We start from the raw sequence: 17,675 nt of genomic DNA, 5'->3' as shown, positions 1-17,675 counted from the left end.
TACACCCCACAACAGAGCCATCAGCATTCCCAGATCTTACAGCTGCACCTCCAGAAATGTAATACATCTCATCTAATGCACCAAATGCCCTGATGGAAAATACGTAGGAGAGACCAGACAACAACTGCATTCCCAAAATGAATGCTCACTGGAAATCTATCAAAGACAGGAATACCCAACTACCTGAGGGGGCACATTTCTCACAAGACCACTCTCTCTCCAATCTCTCAGTTCTAATCCTCAAAGGAAACTTACAAAACACTTCTCAGAGACGAGCCTATGAACTCCACTTCATCAACCTCCTGGACACAAAAAATCATGGACTAAATATGGACATGGGATTTATGACACGTTATAACCTGCCTGACATCTGACTCCCCAGGTACCTCTCCACTATTCAGCTGCTACTTTCACACCCCCCACCCCCGTCTCTCCCCCTCCTGCCCAGCCTGTCCCTCACCTACTGACTTCTTTACATGTTCACTGACTGCCTGTCTCACATGCATACCAGCCCAGCCCTTTGGCTTCTTTACTATTCATTCCATCCAGGAAGAGCACACACCAACTGCAAAGAGTTCCTCAGCCTGATGAAGGGTTTTTAAACCTGAAAGCTTGCCCAAAAAATGTTTCTATTTAAGCTGGTCTAATAAAATATATCAGATTCACCCAAAGAACCTTGTCTGCCTATGTCCTTAGACCAAAGTGGCTACAACCTATACCCCTGTAAGCAGAAATATAAACACTTATCACCAACAAGCTCCATACAGATTCAGAGGGTGTGTCTGAATTCACTGTCCACTGCTGTGAAGCTTCCAGTGTCCAAATTGTCACTGGGAGCCACTGTGCATGTGATAAAGGGCTACCTGTACACATACAAAATACAAGCTAGAGAAAATCAGGGACCTCTAGGTTAGCTATTGCTAAGCAAGGCATGAAATCCAGTCTCACCCATTAAGTTATGGAATTATTAATTAAAGGCTTTCAGTGAAACCCAAGAATCCCTGGTTCCTTAGTAACAGTGTCAGGAAACTCCTCCTGAGGTTCTGGCTGCACTTCCCCCTGTATCTTTCCTTTTATGCATTTTATCTGCAATTGCACCAGGGCCTGGAACCTCCTAGTCAACTTCCTCCTGGTTCTGGCCAAACTTGCCATCTACCTGACCAGGAAGGAGTCTCTGGCTGTGGGGAGCCTGCTGAATGTGAGGCCATTTTGCCATCCATTCTCCACTTATGTCTCCAGGCAGTTTCACTGGGCAGCCTCCACAGGCTTCTTCGACATGTTTGAGGACCAGTGGGTGCTGGTCAGTGTGCCCTCAGAAATCTCATTGTTAACCTCTGAGCATTGCTCCCATCCCTGTTTTTTCATTTGTTGAACCCCGTATTCTGTTGTTACACATTTGGTGGCCTCTCTGTAACACAGGGAGGCTTCCACAGTTTCTTTGCATAACCAACAGTGCAGTCCAGCAGGCTGCTAACCCAGGAAGATACAGCATTGTTTTCAGGTTACATGTGAATTACTCCCTACCACATTGCTGCGTCTTAGCTCTTCTAGCAACTAGAAAGCAATGCTCATAGAGAATGTCATGGAGCTAGCTCTTCAGCTTGCCAGGTGAAACTCCAGTCCACCTTGCTCCTTGAAGTCCCAAGCATTAGAAAATGGCAGTTCAGCCCATGAAAGCTTGTGCTATATAGGTATATTTATATCTACTTTGGTTAGTCTGTAAGGTGAAAATCTACCCTGCTTTCAGCCCATGACTACTTCCTTTGCCCTGTAATCACCTCCTCAGCACATAGGCCCTTTTTATGCCAGGTAAACAAAACAAACCTCAAGTCAACTGTCTGGAGGAACTGTCTGTGAAGGAAGCAACCTTTAGGAAAGGAAGGCAGAACAGTCCTCTTCTCCACAGCCCCCTAAAGTAGCCCAGAAATAAACACAAGCAGGACATATTATCTTCTTGTGAACTGCCCTGGGCTGGGTGGCAGGGAGGCTATTTTTGGCTTTCTTTTTAAAGCTTTCTTTAAGGTCTTCCCTTCTCTGCCCAACCCCAGGCTTATTTGCCACATATGGTAACATTGGCCTTCTGCCCACAGAACAGCAGTTATCTCCCACTGTTAATAGAGCAGGCTATTGGATATGGGCTGATTGAACTTGTGGGACAAAGAAAAAGAGAAATGGACTATTTATTCAATATCTTCATTAACGCTCTGGAAGATGAGATGGCGTGCACCCTCAGCAAGTTTGCAGATGACACCAAGCTGCGGGGTATAGTAAATACGCTGGATGACAGGGCTAGGATTCAGAGAGACCCAGAGAAATTGGAGGATTGGGCCAAAAAGGAATCTCATGAGGTTCAGCAAGGACAAGTGCGAAGTCCTGCACTTAGGATGGAAGAATCCCATGCACCAGTACAGCTTGGGGAATGACTGGCTGGGCAGCAGCTCTGCAGAAAAGGACCTGGGGGTTACAATAGACAGTAAGATGGATATGTCAGCAGTATGCTCTTGTTGCTAGGAAGGCTAACAGCATACTGGGCTACATTGGTAGGAGCACTGCCAGCAGATCAAGGGCAGTGATTATTCCCCTCTATTTAGCACTGGTGAGGTCAATCTGGAGTATTGTGTTTGGTTTTGGGCCCCCCGTTACAGAAAGGATGGGGACAAGTTGGAGAGAGTTCAGCAGAAGGCAACGAAAATGGTGAGGGGGCTGGGGCACATGACTTTTGAGGAGAGACTGAGGGAACTGGGCTCTTATTTATTCTGCAGAAGAGAAGACTGAGGGGAGATGTGATAGCAGCCTTCAACTACCTGAAGGGTGATTACAAAGAGGATGTTCTAGACTGTTCTCAGTGGTACCAGATGACAGAACAAGGAGCAATGGTCTCAAGTTGCAGCAAGGGAGGTTTAGGTTGGATATTAGAAAACTTTCTCACTAGGAGGGTGGCAAAGCACTGGAACAGGTTACCCAGAGAGGTGGTGGACTCTCCATCTTGGAGGTTTTTAAGGCCTAGCTTGACAAAGCCCTGGCTGGAATGATCTAGCTGGGGATGGTCCTGCTCTGAGTAGGAGGTTGGACTAGATCAGTGTTTCTCAACTGGTGGGTCACAGTCCAAAAGTGGGTTGCAAGAATATTTGAAAGGGTTGTGACAAAGTCACAGAAAAACCCATGGAAACATGGATTTCCCCTTGCAGGCTGGCAGCATTCCAGCTTGCAAGTGGCTGCCTGGGACAATTGGAGGCAGTGGGGGCATGTGCATCTGCACACGCAGGCGCACGGGGCCAGCATACAGTGAAGCCAGGTCGTGGGAGCAGTCCCAGTCACTGGACACAGACAGGTAAGTGTATTGGGAGTGGAAGATGGAAGTCCTGGGGACTGTCCTGAGGGCTGTGTGTGTGTGCACACCGGTGCTGGGGACGATGGCTGTCTGTGGGGCTGCAGCAGGGCAGGGGAGCAGTGGGGAGAAGGTGCCTGGCCCTTCAGCAGGGAAGGGAGGAGGGGGTAGACCTTTTCAGCAGGGAACTGCATGCCTGGGTTGGTGGGCAGTGCCCATACACACAGGGGCCCACACTTGTTGCTCATGCTCTGGCCCAAGCAGGACAGAGGCAGCTGGGCATCCCCTCTGGCAGGGCAGGGGTGGCAGGGGACTGCAGGTTAGGAGTGAGGGGCACCACTATGGCCCAGGGGGCTGTTGCCTGGGTGTGAGGGGCACCAGCAAGTCCAGGGGGCCATGGCTTGGGGGTGAGGGGCACCAGCAGGGCCTGGGGGGACAGAGGACTGTAGGTCAGTCTCCAGCAGGGCTAGGGGGGTGTGGGTTGGGACAAGCCATTGATCTTGGCAAATGGGTCCCAGTACGAAAAATGCTGAGAACCACTGGATTAGATGAACTCCTGAGGTCCCTTCCAACCCTGGTTTTCTATGATTCTATAACTGGAGTGAAGGTCACAGGTTCAAAACAAGGGTACCAAGGAGGAGACACTGAGCAGGGCACCAGACAGTGCCCACTGGCCTTTGAACAGGTCTGGGGATCCACTGGGTGCTGCGTGGTGAGACTGCCCGGAGGGATGCCTGGCTTGGCTGGGGCCAGGAGGAGGCTGACCAGGTCCTGGGTCCTGAGGAATGCATAAATGAAAAGGTGTGAGGCGGAGTAGCCAGAACCTCAGTAGGAGGCTGGAGAAGACTCCGCAAACCTCGCCAAATACAGCTGGCGCCCCAGGCAGCAGGGGAAGAGTGACAGGCAGAGCCCGACAGCCGGCACCCCCGAGCGCTGCCAAGTTTCCGCTCGTCCCCGGGGTTGCTGGAGCCCGGGCAGCGCCTGGGCCCGGGGCGAGGAGGTGCGGGCAGCCCGTGTGGCTGGGGCGGGGCGCCCCTGCGGGGCGAGCCCGCGGCGGGGAACCGGCAGGGCCGGCCCTCGGGCGGGGCCGCAGGCGGAGAGGGCAGGCGGGCAGCCGGGGCAGGGTGGCGGGCTGACGGCAGCGCCATGGTGCTGAGCGTCAGCGTGAAGCGGGTCAGCCACCTGCCGGGGAGCGGCGACAGACAGGTCCAGCTCAGCTTCCGAGGTGCGGGGTCGCCGGGCCGGGGACCGCGGGCTCGGGGCGCCGCTGCCCCGTGCGCCGCTCGCGCTCCGTGCCGGGGCACCCTGCACTCCCCCGCGCCGGCCGGCCCAGGGCCTTGCAGCTGCGCGGCGGAGCCCCAGCCAGCCCCGCGGTCGAGGGCACATCCCTGCGGGCTGCCCGTGCCGGGGTGCGGCGCGGAGGGGCCAGGCCTAGGGCTCCGGTAGGCGCGGTGCCCCCGGTGGGGCCGGGCCGGCCGAGGGGGAAGCAGCCTGCTGCGAGCATGTCCTGCAGCCTGAGGACATGTCTGCCTCGCTGAAGGAGTCCCGCAGTCCCGCCGGGTGCCGCGTGCTTGGGTGGCTTGGCTGAGCCAGGGAGGAGGCTGCGCCTGGCCCTTCACATCTGCTCCTCTTGCGCCCAGGTTCCACTCAGAAGACCAGGAAGGTTCGCTGCGCCCAGGGCCAGGACGCCGTCTTCGGCGAGGTAATGGAGCAGCCTGCTGGGTCTGCCAGGCCTCACCCTGCTAAGGGAGCCCGAGCTTCCCCCAGTTGGGTTTAGGGTTACAATATTTCCAGTTCTAAAAAAGAGGACACCTGGCAGATGGGAGGTGGAGGGAGAGAGATTATATGGCTGTGTGGGGCTAGTGCCCCTGCCCATTCCATTGCCCCCCACTCCCAACCCACAGACTGCTGGCCCTGCCAGTGCCTCTCACTCCCAACCTGCAGTACCCTGCCCTCCTGGGCCATACCGGCACCCCTTACCCCCTGGTGCTGCCAGTGCCCTGCACTCCTGACCCATAGTCCCCCACCTCCCCAGTGCACCTTACTCCCAAGCCACAGTCCCTCCAGCCGCTGCCCCTCACTCCCAACCTGCAGTTCTCTGCTCCCTTCAGCCCTGCAACATCTCTTGCTTGCCCAGCCCCTGCCAGCCCAGCCACACAGCTCCCTGCTGCCCCTGCCTGCTTCCCCCACTGGAGGGGCAGGTTTCTTCCATTCCTATCTCCCCTGCCCTGCTGCAGCCCTGGTGCTCTCTCTCTCACTCGCGCTCTCTCCAGCCCCAAGCCCTGGTCCTCCAACCCCCACAGACATACCTGTATCCAGCTGCTGGGGCTGCTCCCACCTCCCCCTGCCTGGTTGCATGCCAACCATGTAGGTGTGCACGCTGCCTCCAATTGCCCTCCCCCTACTACACCCAGCCCCAAGAAGTTCCTTGCTAGGGTAAGCCAGGAAAAACTTTGAAGCTGAGCTGACCACAATCTGGGACATTTGATCATATTTTAAAAAAATAAACAACAGAAACACCAAGATAAATGGAGGTGGGAGGATCCAAAAAGAGGACATGTATGGGAAAGCCTGGTTGTATGGTAACCCTAGTTGGGGAGGCAACTGAATGCCTGACAGCTCCTTGGGGCAATGGGGCTGCGATTGGACCTCCTGGGTTCATAGAGCTTGTTCTAAAGGGAGAAGTGGAGCAGAGTGCACTGCACAGGCCAGCAACCTGTGCAAGGCAGGGGGGCAGGAAGCAGCCAGCACTTGTAGTGAGTGGTGACTGGGCTGAGGTTTCTATTCACGTCTCTGGGGTAGCCAAGCCAGGGGTGGTCATTAAGGCTGTTACTAGTGACCAGGTATGCTCAAATCCTGTGTGGAGTTGAGATCCTTTTCTGTTGCACCAAGTTCTGAAATCAGGCAAATGGCAGGAGAGGTGTCACCTGTAGGGAATCTTAAACTTCTCAGCTACCATGTAATTGGGCATTCGTCCAGTTGGGAGCAGGTCAGCTCCAGAGTGTAGAGCAATTATCTCCCAAATTATTTCATGTCTGATCATTTTCCTTCATAAAAACAGCAGTAAGGGGCTTGGTGAAAAGGTCCCAAAGTGATTTTAATTCCTCTTCCACTCCTGCAATGGAGCAGGGTAGCCGATTAAAGGAAAATAGCCACACTGGGCGAAAGTCAAGGACAGGAAGGAGAAAGAACATGAGGGAAATAGGGCTGTTCATGCCTTTGCATTAGTTTTGGAAAAAGAGGAGACCTGAGTCCAGCTGTTCAGGACACTGGTAGAAATGTGTGAAAATAGCTGCTAGGGTGACCTAGGCTTCCACAAATCCCTGATGCATAAACTATAAATTAGCTGCATCTGACTCATGTTCCTACCATTCATTGTCCACACTGATGGCAGTTTTGTTCATTGTGCTCTGAATTATCCGTAGCAGGATCTGGTTTGCTGGGCCTTGTCTGTGACCAGCAAACCTCTTTCTTACATTTCCTTTCAGGTGGGAGATGGAGCTAATATTTTCTTGACAGGCATCACCTAGGATTAGACACAATACATTTACTGAAGGAGACTGTCAAAATTAGGAGTTCAGGACAAAGAACACACTGAAAACCAAGCTGTTAAATATTTAATTTTGTTTCTCCAGTTCCTCAAATGCTCTGGGAAAACATAAGCTGGTGTTTATCTCAAAGCATAGTTAATATCTATCTTTCCCAGGGGTGTTGTCTGTCTTTTCTTACTACATGCAGACCAGGTGTTTCTCACCCATTCTAACTGCAAAATGAAGGAAGGGAGCAGTGCCTCACCTCCTACTGTCATAGACTTACTGCTGTTGCATTAAAATTCATTATGTAGGCAATTGTAGGTACAAAGGGAAATTTCCCCCTTCTCCTTGAGGTTCCCTCAAGGTCATAAATTTTTCATACTAGGGTGTTCTGAGCAAAAAGGTTCCTCTTGCAGTCAGGCATCAAGTGTGTAGCTTCCAGTGATTTAAAGAAGTTGGTTTTCATCTCCAGTGTCTAAGGTCTAGGTGTTCACAGATATTTACGTGCCTAAGGTTCAGGTAGGTGCCTAGTGTGATTTTTTTTTTTTAATAAAAGTGCCTAAATCAGGAATGGGCAACTATTTGGGTCAGAGGGCCACTTAGGGAGCCTTAGTGAGCTGTTCTGGGTTGAGTCAACTGCTGCAGAGCTGTGCTGTACTGGAGTTGCCCATGCATGCCTGTGCTGGAGCACAGGCAGCGGGGGGCTGGATCATGCGCTCCGCCCGACTCCTGAGTTGGGATGGTTATGACCCGTTCTGTGGGGAGTGGATCATGGCTTTGCACTGGCCCTGGCCCCAGCCCTTCACTGTCACCACTCTACAATTCCAGCCCTGGCCCCTGCCTTGCCTGCCTGTGCTGCTCCTCCCTGCCCACCTTCAGCCCCATCCCATCTTTCTGGCCCAGCACACCCTGCCCACATGGGTCCTGGGCCAGTTTCCATGGAGACCCCATCTGGCCACTCTGTCTGGCACCCTTGGTGGTCAGCAGCAGGGTGGGGTCCGGTGGGGGCAGTGACACTGGCAGCGGCAGCTGGAAGGATCTGCTGCTTCTGGGAAGTGGAGTCTGGCTGATGTGTCACTGCATGTGCCACAGCTTTGCCCCCCATGCCTGGGCTGGGTGGGGCTGAGGGTCCTGCTGCAGGCTGGCCTAAATCATTTAATATTCCCATGAATGTGTGTGTGAGTGGTGAGGGGAGGGGAAATAAGGATGATCCCCAGTCTTTCAGGTCTCTGTAATGAACAGATTTTCCACCTTGTACTTAGTTTATCTGCAGTTGCCAGATTTCTTCCTCTTATATCTTGAGTTGTATGGTTAACCTGCCTGTGTGTTTCTGAAATTCCCACTAGGCTGATAATCAAGGGAATAGGGACTCTGTTTTACAAGAGGAGACTGAAGAGCTTGGCAAAATGAAGGCTAAGAAGAGATATGATTCCTCTTTATAAATACATCAGGGAGAAAAAAGAGCTATTAAAACTAAAGGACCACATTGGCACAAAAACAACTGGCTATAAACTCGCCGTGATTAAACTGAGGCTGGCAATAAGAGAAAATTTCTAACTGTTTGAGATGTGATGTTCTGGAACAACCTTTCAATAGAGGGGCGAGGGGCAAAGAAACATACTGGTTTTAAGATGGAACTTTATCAATTTATGAATGGAGTTATATGGCATGATGCAGAAGGGGTCTAGAATCAGTGACTGCAGAAGTACCTTCAGTGCTCACTAGATGCCTATCTTCAGGCACTTAAATGCTTTAAAAAATCTGTCCTTAAGTCTGCAGTGCTAACAAGTGTATTCTCATTTCTAATATCACAAGATACAAAATTAAAAATCCTGGTTCAGATGTTTGCTAAGTTTGGTACACACTAGGTACACTGCTAATGCAGGTTGGGTCAAATGTGTGCACAAAGACCTGCTAAAGCATGTTACTCATGACTTTGATATTTGTACATACATATTAGGTGCACAGATGCCTACCTAGTAATTTTGTTAATCTGGCTCTATAGGTATATATATGCATTGGTCTGGTATGCATAAAAGCAAATACATTCTTCACAAATATAGCCTATATTTTAAATCACATAGTGTCATTCAAACTGTAATGCTGTGCAGTTTAGAAAGGTGTTTTCCTTAAGATACTGCTTGGATTTCATGAGCTGTAAATCATTTTGCACGGTGGGAGCCGACCTTTTTGGCGAGTATGCCACAACTTAAGTCCTGAGGCTTCCATAAGTGTTGCTCCAGTTCCTTTCCCTTGCCCAGTCTGATTTTCTGCTTTCTGTTCCCTGCCCTATTTGCTCCTATGCTCCCTGCTGTATCCTTGACATGCCCCACACAGAGGCTACCTATGCCACGTTTGGCACTTATACTGCAGGTTGGCCACCCCGATTTAGTAGATAGCACTCATAGTGCATGTAGGGCTCTGAAAAGTAACTCATCCAGCTACACACTTGTTGTCCAGGTCTTCTTATCAGTCAGAAGATGTGGGTAGATATGAACTTTTATAGACTAAGTAAATGAGATACGTATGTATAGAGCACAAGCATTTGTGAACCCAAGTTCCCTTTGTCAGATGCTCTGGAAGGACATGCAGAAAGCAGAGAATAAGAAGGAGAGAGAAATTAGAATGTGAAAGACCAGGAAGGGAGAAGGCAGGGGGGTACTAGGAGAGAAAAGCAAATGAGCAGTAAACCCACAGGAACAAAGCAGGTCAGAAAAGCTAATACAAGTAATGAGATAAAAATCCACAGTCTGTGGTTAAACCATACTTAAAACAGTCCAATTATTGAATGATTTCTTCTTTCTCAGCTTCCCACTGAAACCAGTTTTTAATAGGGGTGCACAGATAAAAATTTTTTGAGCCGATACTGATGGGCAATTATTAACAAGCCATATCAGCTGATACTGATATGCTTGCTGATATGCAGCAGCAGCCTGTCCTTGCCCCTCACACAGATCTGGGGGGCACGTGCCCGCCATGCCTTTCCAGAGGTGTGTGCAGTGGCAGGAGCCACCCTCCTCCGTGCACCCCACAGATGAGCTGCTTGCAGTTCTGTCCTGTGCCCCACTCTGGCTGGGCAGCACTAATCCCAGGCTCAGCCCTACTCCCTCCTTCGCTGCAGGGGCCTCAGTCTGCACCCCCCCACCCCCACCTCTTCCCTCCCCTTTGCCTCTTCCCCCCAAGAGACTTACCAGCTGGATACTGCTCTCCAAGCTGCCAGGCTGCCATATGCATGCTGTGGCTGTGCGCATGCATGTGACATTTATTGGCGACATTATTAGCCACATCAGCCAAATAAAGCTGATTGCTGATAATGTCAATTTGCCTTTTATCAGTGCCAATATGATATGGACCGATGTATCAGTACACCTCTAGTTTTTAATTTTTTTTGCCTCAGCAATTCTGAGGTCATCAATGGGGTGTCCAGAGAGGCTGAAGTGTTCTGCCACAGGCTTTTGTGTCCTTCTGCAGCTGATGTCCAATCAGTGTTCGAACAGAGGCTCATAGAAATTGCCTTGTCTGTCTGATGCATCAGAGGGGCATTTTATGCAGGTGATGATGGCATAGATAATGTTGGTAGAATTGCAGGTGAACATTGTACTCCTTGTTACTAGGTCCAGTGATAGTCTGCATGGATGGGGGACACAGCAGGAATTTGGGTTCATTGGAAGGCCTGGTGCCCCAATGAGGATGGGAGTTAATTTGTTTGTTTGAGAGGTACCATTTGAGGTTGGGTGGATGTCTATAAGCCAGGAGAGGTTTGTCCCCAAAGGCAGTTATCCTTTTCCAAGAGGAGTTGAACGGCATTAATTACATGTCTTAGGTGTTCAAGCTGGGGGCTGTGAGTGACAAGATGGATTCTGTTGTCCTTTTCCTGGAGTTGGTATTGTAGGAGGTCATAACAAGGGTTGAGTCTGGCTTTGCTGATCTGAGTGGCTACAGTTTTGCAATTGTATTGTAAGGCCGCATCTACATGAGATCCTGACAGCGCAGTAGCCTGGGACTACTGCACAGTCAGCATCATGAAAAAGCCATTCGGTGATACTATTGCACAGTAACTCCGATTACTGTGCAGTCATTTAGTACTTGTATAAACAGGTGCTAAATGACTGCTCAGTAATGACTGCGCAGTCAGCATCTCAGGTACCCACGGCCTAATTGTAGAAATCTCTGCTTTAGATCCTTAAGGCGTTCATCCCAGTTGGTGGGGTCAGAGCAGATCCAGTTGTAACAGAAGTTGGCTGTAGACCATCGATCTAATAATATGCTTAGGACCAAAACTGGTGGCATGAAGGTGGCAGTGGCAGTTGGTAGGTTTCTGATATTGTGTGGCGGTCATGCTTTCTACACATCCTTTCAGAGTGCCTGATGAAGTGAACTTGGGTTCATGAAAGCTTGTGCTCTCTCTATATATATCTTATTTAGTTAGTCTATAAAGGTACATAACTACTCTGCCTTCTGACTGACTTCAGACTAACTGCTAATTTCTTCTCTCTTATCTTCTCAGTGTCTCCCTTCTCCTAACTACCTTTTATCCTTTCTACTGTTGGTTAAATTCTCCTTTTGCTTTCTATCTTGGATTTGAATCTGCAGGCTCCTAGGACAGGGGATGCTGTCTTCCTGTGCATAATTTTTGAGGTTCTGAGGCGCTTTTGTTGTAAAATACCTAAATATTATTTAATATTTAGTAGTATTATTATTTAGTAATAATATTTAGTATTATTTAATAGTCTAGCTCTAGCATATCTGCTAGGGGTGAGAGGAGTTGTGGCTGGAGGGAATGGGAAGAGGGAACAGTGGTAGGGAGAAGGGGGAGGAAGGGGTGGTATGACAGAGGAGAGGAGGGGTTGAATAAAAAGATGGGGTGTTACAGAGAAGAAGATGAATGAGACAGGAGTGGCCAAGGCAAGGAGAGGGTCTGAAGGAGTGAGGGTCTGAGGGATGGAGATAACAGTCATTCATGGGTGGGGAGGGGGTGTCCCTCTGACAGCAAGGAAATTCCAGGTTATTACAAGCCCTAGGTGAGCCTGAGCTGCCTGGATTACTTGTGGTCAGACATTCTCTCTCTCTCTCTCCCCCTCTCTCTCTGAGGCTATTTCAGACCACTTGCTCAGCACCCCCAAAGATGGCTCTGACCATGCCCTACTACTACATATAACAACTTCAGGCCCTCTGTACAGTGAGCATGCCAGGAAGAGGAGCTGCTGGCACTCCTCATACATTTCAGTTAGGTTTTTCAGTGAACAGATATCGCTGAGACCATGAAGACTAGGCCTGTTCATGGACAGCGTGCATTTTCCTGTTTTCCTTGTTCTGATAGGAGGTAGGCTTCCATGTGTATGTGCCTTGAATTTGTTAGGGAAAGGCCTGATGGTGTCGTGGGGAGCTGTGTAACACAGCATCCTGTACAGGGAAGCAGGGCAGGAATGCTCAGACCAGGAAGTCTGGTTGGCTCACTGTGTCAGAGTGTCAAGGATATGCCCTAGTTTAGAAGCAGTACATTGGCCTGACTGTGGCAGGAGCAAGTAGGGCAAAGAGGCACCTGCAGCCAGGACTGTGCTGGGGAGCAGCTTATCTAATGGTGGGCTGTGCTGCCCTGACCACTATAACTGCCTGCTGGGACAGTGCACAGCTAGTGCAAAAGACTGCCACCCTAAATAACTGGATTGGGTTCACAGCATAGGTGGAGTCTCCAATTCTCTTTCCAGGTTCTCCAGCATCTCTTTCACGCTTGCCTCCTGTATGCATTTTGCCAAGAGCTGTGGAAATGCAGGTGAAATAAGATGCAAACGGTGGACAAAAGTGTCCAAGAAGCCCTGTCAGCAGCTGAGTTGCAGGAATGTTTGCTGGGAGCTGGGGCATGTTCAGGTTAAGGATGAATTATGTGGATTAGTGGGGGAGGGAATGGGCTTACTTCCCTTCTGTGTTATTTTATGTCTGAAGGAGCCCTGGAAAGATTGCTGAGCCAAAGAAAAGTGACTGGGAGCAGCATTCTCTTTGCCTTGCATTAGGAATTCAGGTTTCATCACTCTTTCTCCTGGTTTTTTATGGCTTATTAAACCCACATGTCTGAATATACAGATAGAAGAAAAGCTGTATTAAAAATTGAGGTTCCAGCTCTTTCCAGTAGCAACTAGGAGAGTCTCAGTTCAGTTAATTGGATCCTGCACTTAGACCTCCAGCAAATCTAAGGGAACCAGGGGAGTTGAGGTGCCTGATATTGCATATAGAAAAATTATCAGAATCCAACTTCCTCCGCTGACTCAAACTTTGCAGTTTCCTCCTTGGCCCCATGAATGAATATCACCATAGTGGAGTGCATGAGAGTGCTGTGGAATAAAGGATCTTTTCTCATTCTTTAGTTTGTTCGCATCTTGCTGCTTCTCTTGGCTGGTGGGGTGAAGTTTGGGTTGTTCTGCATTTTATATTTTATTAATTGTATTAATTTTATTTTGCACCCCCTTCCTCCTACATTTCTTTTGGTATTATATCAGTCAAAGTAGGAAGGTGAGGGGAGCTGATATCAGTTTGTCTCTCAGCTCCTGCCTAGGATTCCCTGTATTTGGCTAGACTAGACAAACAACTCTAGTCTCTAGAGGATCCCAAGTGGCCACTTCTACAAGTGTCTGTCCCCAAGAAGCCTCTTTGTCAGTGAAGGCATTAGGGTGCATATTCTTACTCTAATGGGCATTTATTACAGCATTTCTAATTACAGTTTGAGAGTTATCAGGGAAATGCTGACAAACAAATTGCTGGGGATTCCATGTTCCTGTAAGGTGCCACAGAAACTGAAAATTAATTGTGTTCTTTGTGTTTTATTTTCAGCTCTTTCGCTGGCCACATTATGGAAAGCTTATTATGGAAGAGATGCTGATGGTTAAAGTTTACAGCTGCAGTAAAGTTTTCAGTAACAGGTAAGTTCAGTGTAAGGATAAAGAAGAAGAACTAGATATCTATGAGCTGGTTAGCCTGACATCAATCACAGACAAAATCATGCAGTGACTGATACACGATACTGTCAATTAAGAATGAAAGGAATTGATCAGCATATTTACATGATAATACGCCTTGTCAACAAACTTGATTATTGCTCTCTTGAAACTGAAAGTTTGACTGATGAAGATGATGTGAGGGCCTAACAAATTTCTGCAAGGCCTTAGTTTTATCTGGTGTTCCACTTAAAAACTTAGCACTGTACAAAATTAATGCATTAAAAATGAATAGATATTAAAAATAATCATAATCAAATAGAGGTGTTTCTGTTTGAGGCCTGGAGGGATACATGCTCAGCCAAATGCTATTCAATACCTTTATCCATGATCTGGAAGAGGATATTAAACCATTGTTGGTAACATTTGCAAGAGCCGGTGGTCCAGTAAGGGATGAAGGGGACTGGTCATTTATACAGACTGATTTGGGCAGATGGTAATAGGATGGGCTTCAATGTAGATAAATGCAGGGCGCTGCACCTTGGGAGAAGGAATCCATGGCATACATACAAGCTAGGGAGCTCCCCCCTTGTGAGCACAAAGGCAGAAAGGGATCTTGGAGTCATTATTGATTCCAAGATGAACATGAGCCACCAATGCCAGACCGCAGCCAGCAAAGCCAACTGGACCTTGTCGTGCATCCAACGATGAATCTCAAGCTGGTCCAGAGAGATGATACTCCCCCTCTATGCGCCATTGGTCCGGCCTCAGTTGGAGTACTGTGTCCAGTTCTGGGCACTGCACTTTAAGAAGGATGTGGCCTGCCTTGAGAGGGTTTAGAGGGGGGCCACCCGCTTGGTTGGAGGGTAACAGGGCAGGCCCTATGAAGAGAGGCTGAGGGACCTGAACCTGTTCAGCCTCAGCAAGCAGAGGCTGAGTGGGGATTTGGTGGCTGCCTACAAACTCGTTAGGGGAGATCAGCAGCAAGTAGGAAGGGCCCTATTCCCCCCAGCAGCACCTGGGGTGACAAGGAACAATGGCCAGAAGCTGCTGGAGAATAGGTTCAGGTTAGAGATTAGGAGGTACTATTTCACTGTTAGTGTAGCTAGGATCTGGAACCAACTTCCTATGGAAGTGGTCCTCGCTCCTACCTCGGGTAAATTCAAAAAGAGGTTGGATGAACATCTGTCTGGGGTCGTGTGATCCTAGCGTGTGCTCCAGCCAGTGGCAGGGGATTAGACTAGATGATCTATTCAGGTCCCTTCTGTCCCCTAACTACTATGAAATTTGGATTGCTTGGTAAATTGGGCTCATTCAAGCCCCATGTACCCTTTGCAAGGTCATACATATAGGAACAAAGGATATAGGCCATGCTTACAGGTTGGCAGGAGAAACCAACGTCTGTGAGAACTTGATGGTGTTTAGATAATCAACTGAACTAGAGCTGTAGTAAGATCTTGCAGCTAAGGAAACAAATAGAATCCTGGGATGCATAAACAGGAGTACAGAGTAGCAGCAGCAGTAAAAGTATATTCTATCTGTATGTGGCATTAGCAAGGTTCAGCTAAAACAGGGGTGTCAAAACTCATACTATGCCTTGGGCCAGATCTGGACCACAGGGTCCATACAAGTAGATCCAACTTGGGACATGGAGGGGCTGAGGCTGCAGCAGGACCAGTGGGGTAACCAGTGGCTGTGGAGGGGCTAGTGGGATTGGTGGGCCAGGTGGCAGCTATAGTGGGACTGATGGGCTGAGTGGTGACTATGGCAGTTGTGGAGCTGGTGGTAGAACTAGAAGGGCCGGTGGTGATAGTGACTGGCAGGAGTGGGTTAGTCGTGGTAGGGCAAGCCATCTGCAGAATGACCAGGCTGTATCAGCACAGCACTTTTTCACTCTCCTGTTGCCTATGGTCATAGCCACTGGGGCTTGGAGGCCCTGAATTCTGCAGCAGGTTGCTCTTCCGCCACCTCCAGAAACTTTCCACTAAGCTCTCCTTTATCTGTAAGAAGTCTTCTGTGGAGGAAGCGGGGTTAAGTCTTGTGGGCCAGTTGGTCACCGATGAGTATTGCAGATTCTGGGGATCTGCTTCACTAGTACAAAGTTCAGCCTCTTATGCAATGCAGCTCTATCCAGGGCCATCTCTCCTAATACCACTGTGGCATTTTACGTGAAAAACATGATGAATATAACAAGGTTCTTCAATCAACATCAGCTGGGTGATCAGCTGACAAAGAGGAAATGTACAGGCATTCATGATTCCAAAGTTTCTCAGGATTCATGCTTCTTTTATACAGGGTGTTTATTGAATAACTAAATAAGGCAATCACAAGGTAACACACAAATCCCTTTCATTTGGTTTGATATGATCCTAGATTTTCATTCTTTCCTGCCTCAACTCCCTGTTTCTTTAGGTAGTATAATGCTCTATGGCCCCTGCCAGATATGCCAGTAAAGGTTCAATGGGATCTGATACATGATCCACACAATCGCACTTCCTGCCATGCCACATGTGCATGGGAGAAGGTATGATTGTGGAATTGAGCAGCAGATCCCATCACACCGTATTGCCAACGCAGGGGGGAGCCTGGGATCACAATATCAACATTATGTGCTACCATGGTTGGGAGTCCTTGTAACAGAGAGCTTCAGTCTCTGTTACTTTAAGAGGAGAAAGAGTCCAGGGAGAGTGCCAGGTGGGGGAAGACTATGAGGGAGAAGCTGCAGGAGAGCTGGTCGCAGGAAAGTAAGGACCATGAGTGCTTACTGCAGAGCTAGTTGATCTGCAGTAGCACAAATAGGTCAATACATGAGTGAGCAGTATGAAACTTATTGCAGTGCTGGCTGCTCTGCGGTGGGACTGTAAGCTTGAGTCCTGCTGGGGAGATGTGGCACTACTATAGGTAGTCTGCCATGGAGACCAGTTAATAAGTATAATTAGAGGGCATCTGCAGCCAGTGCTGTGGAGTCATCTGAAAGGGACAGGGCCTTGGAGAGATATAAGCCAAGGTCAGAGCCAGCATAGTCAGTCTGGCCATGGAGACTGAAGAGCAAAGAGCTCTGCAGTGATGCCTGTTGCTGGGAGATGGACTATGAGCGTGCTGTGCCTGGAGACAGCAAGTGAAGGAGCTGAGGGCAAGCAGTAGACTAAAGCCCAAGGCTGGGTAGGAATTCTTTGTATACAGCCAAGGGACTAAAGGTTTAGTTATATTTAGAGTGCTTTAAGTTTTCATTTTGAATTTTACTGGTGGACTAGGTTTGGGACAGTAGGGGAGGTTTGGAGGTCCCAGAGTGCCAGGGAGGCAAAAGGCTTAAGCCTGCCAGGAACAAGGCACAAGCTGCTGTACTTTGAGGAGGGCAAGGACCAGGGCCAGGGCCCCGTAGCCTAAGGAGGGCAAGAACCAGGGCCAGGGGCTTGTAGCCCAAGGAGAGTGAGAACAAGGGCTGGAACCCGTAAGCCGGGTCAGGCACAGTAGGTATAAGCTAAGGCAGCAAGAAGGAAGGGGCTGAGGCTCCAACAAGGATGTAGGGGCCTGAGGTGGCCTGCTATTGAACTGAGGGCTATGTGCCCACTAAAATCATTAATTGTTAACACCTGCAAGGCATGGACATGGCTGTAGGGGAGGTGGGAGGCTGTGATTAGCCCTTAAAGCTACAAGTACCCTGAGGGGCATGGACAGGCAGAGGAGGGAGCAAAGTAGGACTGAGACTGGCAGGGTCCATGTGGGGCCTGCTGGCTGTCAGGAGAACTGAGGGCTTGCTCAGGACCCTTAGATAACCTCCCTTTCTAGTTTTCAATACTTACATCAAGGCATGGCAAACAAGAAGAGGAGGGTACCCTAGAGCCAGAGCAGGGCAAGGGTTGTGTGGCCACTAGTGGGTGTCAT

General features: G+C 49.3%; 1 protein-coding gene across 1 annotated transcript in view; it reads left to right on the top strand.

The window, feature by feature from the left end:
- Nucleotides 1-4,446: 4,446 nt before the first annotated feature.
- Nucleotides 4,447-17,675, top strand: part of LOC149856500 (fer-1-like protein 4) — a 120,551-nt gene continuing 107,322 nt past the window's right edge. Inside the window, exons 1-3 of the mRNA XM_090065282.1 lie at nucleotides 4,447-4,553; nucleotides 4,969-5,030; nucleotides 13,687-13,775. Coding sequence (XP_089921408.1) covers nucleotides 4,475-4,553; nucleotides 4,969-5,030; nucleotides 13,687-13,775 — 230 coding nt within the window. The 5' untranslated portion in view covers nucleotides 4,447-4,474. The remainder of the gene's footprint in view (nucleotides 4,554-4,968; nucleotides 5,031-13,686; nucleotides 13,776-17,675) is intronic.

Source organism: Crocodylus siamensis, chromosome 10 (assembly GCF_052110815.1).
Source record: "Crocodylus siamensis isolate JL-2025a chromosome 10, ASM5211081v1, whole genome shotgun sequence".
Classification (NCBI taxonomy): domain Eukaryota; kingdom Metazoa; phylum Chordata; order Crocodylia; family Crocodylidae; genus Crocodylus; species Crocodylus siamensis.
The sequence above is the reverse complement of the archived record's forward strand: the minus strand, read 5'-3'. Positions and strand labels throughout refer to the sequence as shown.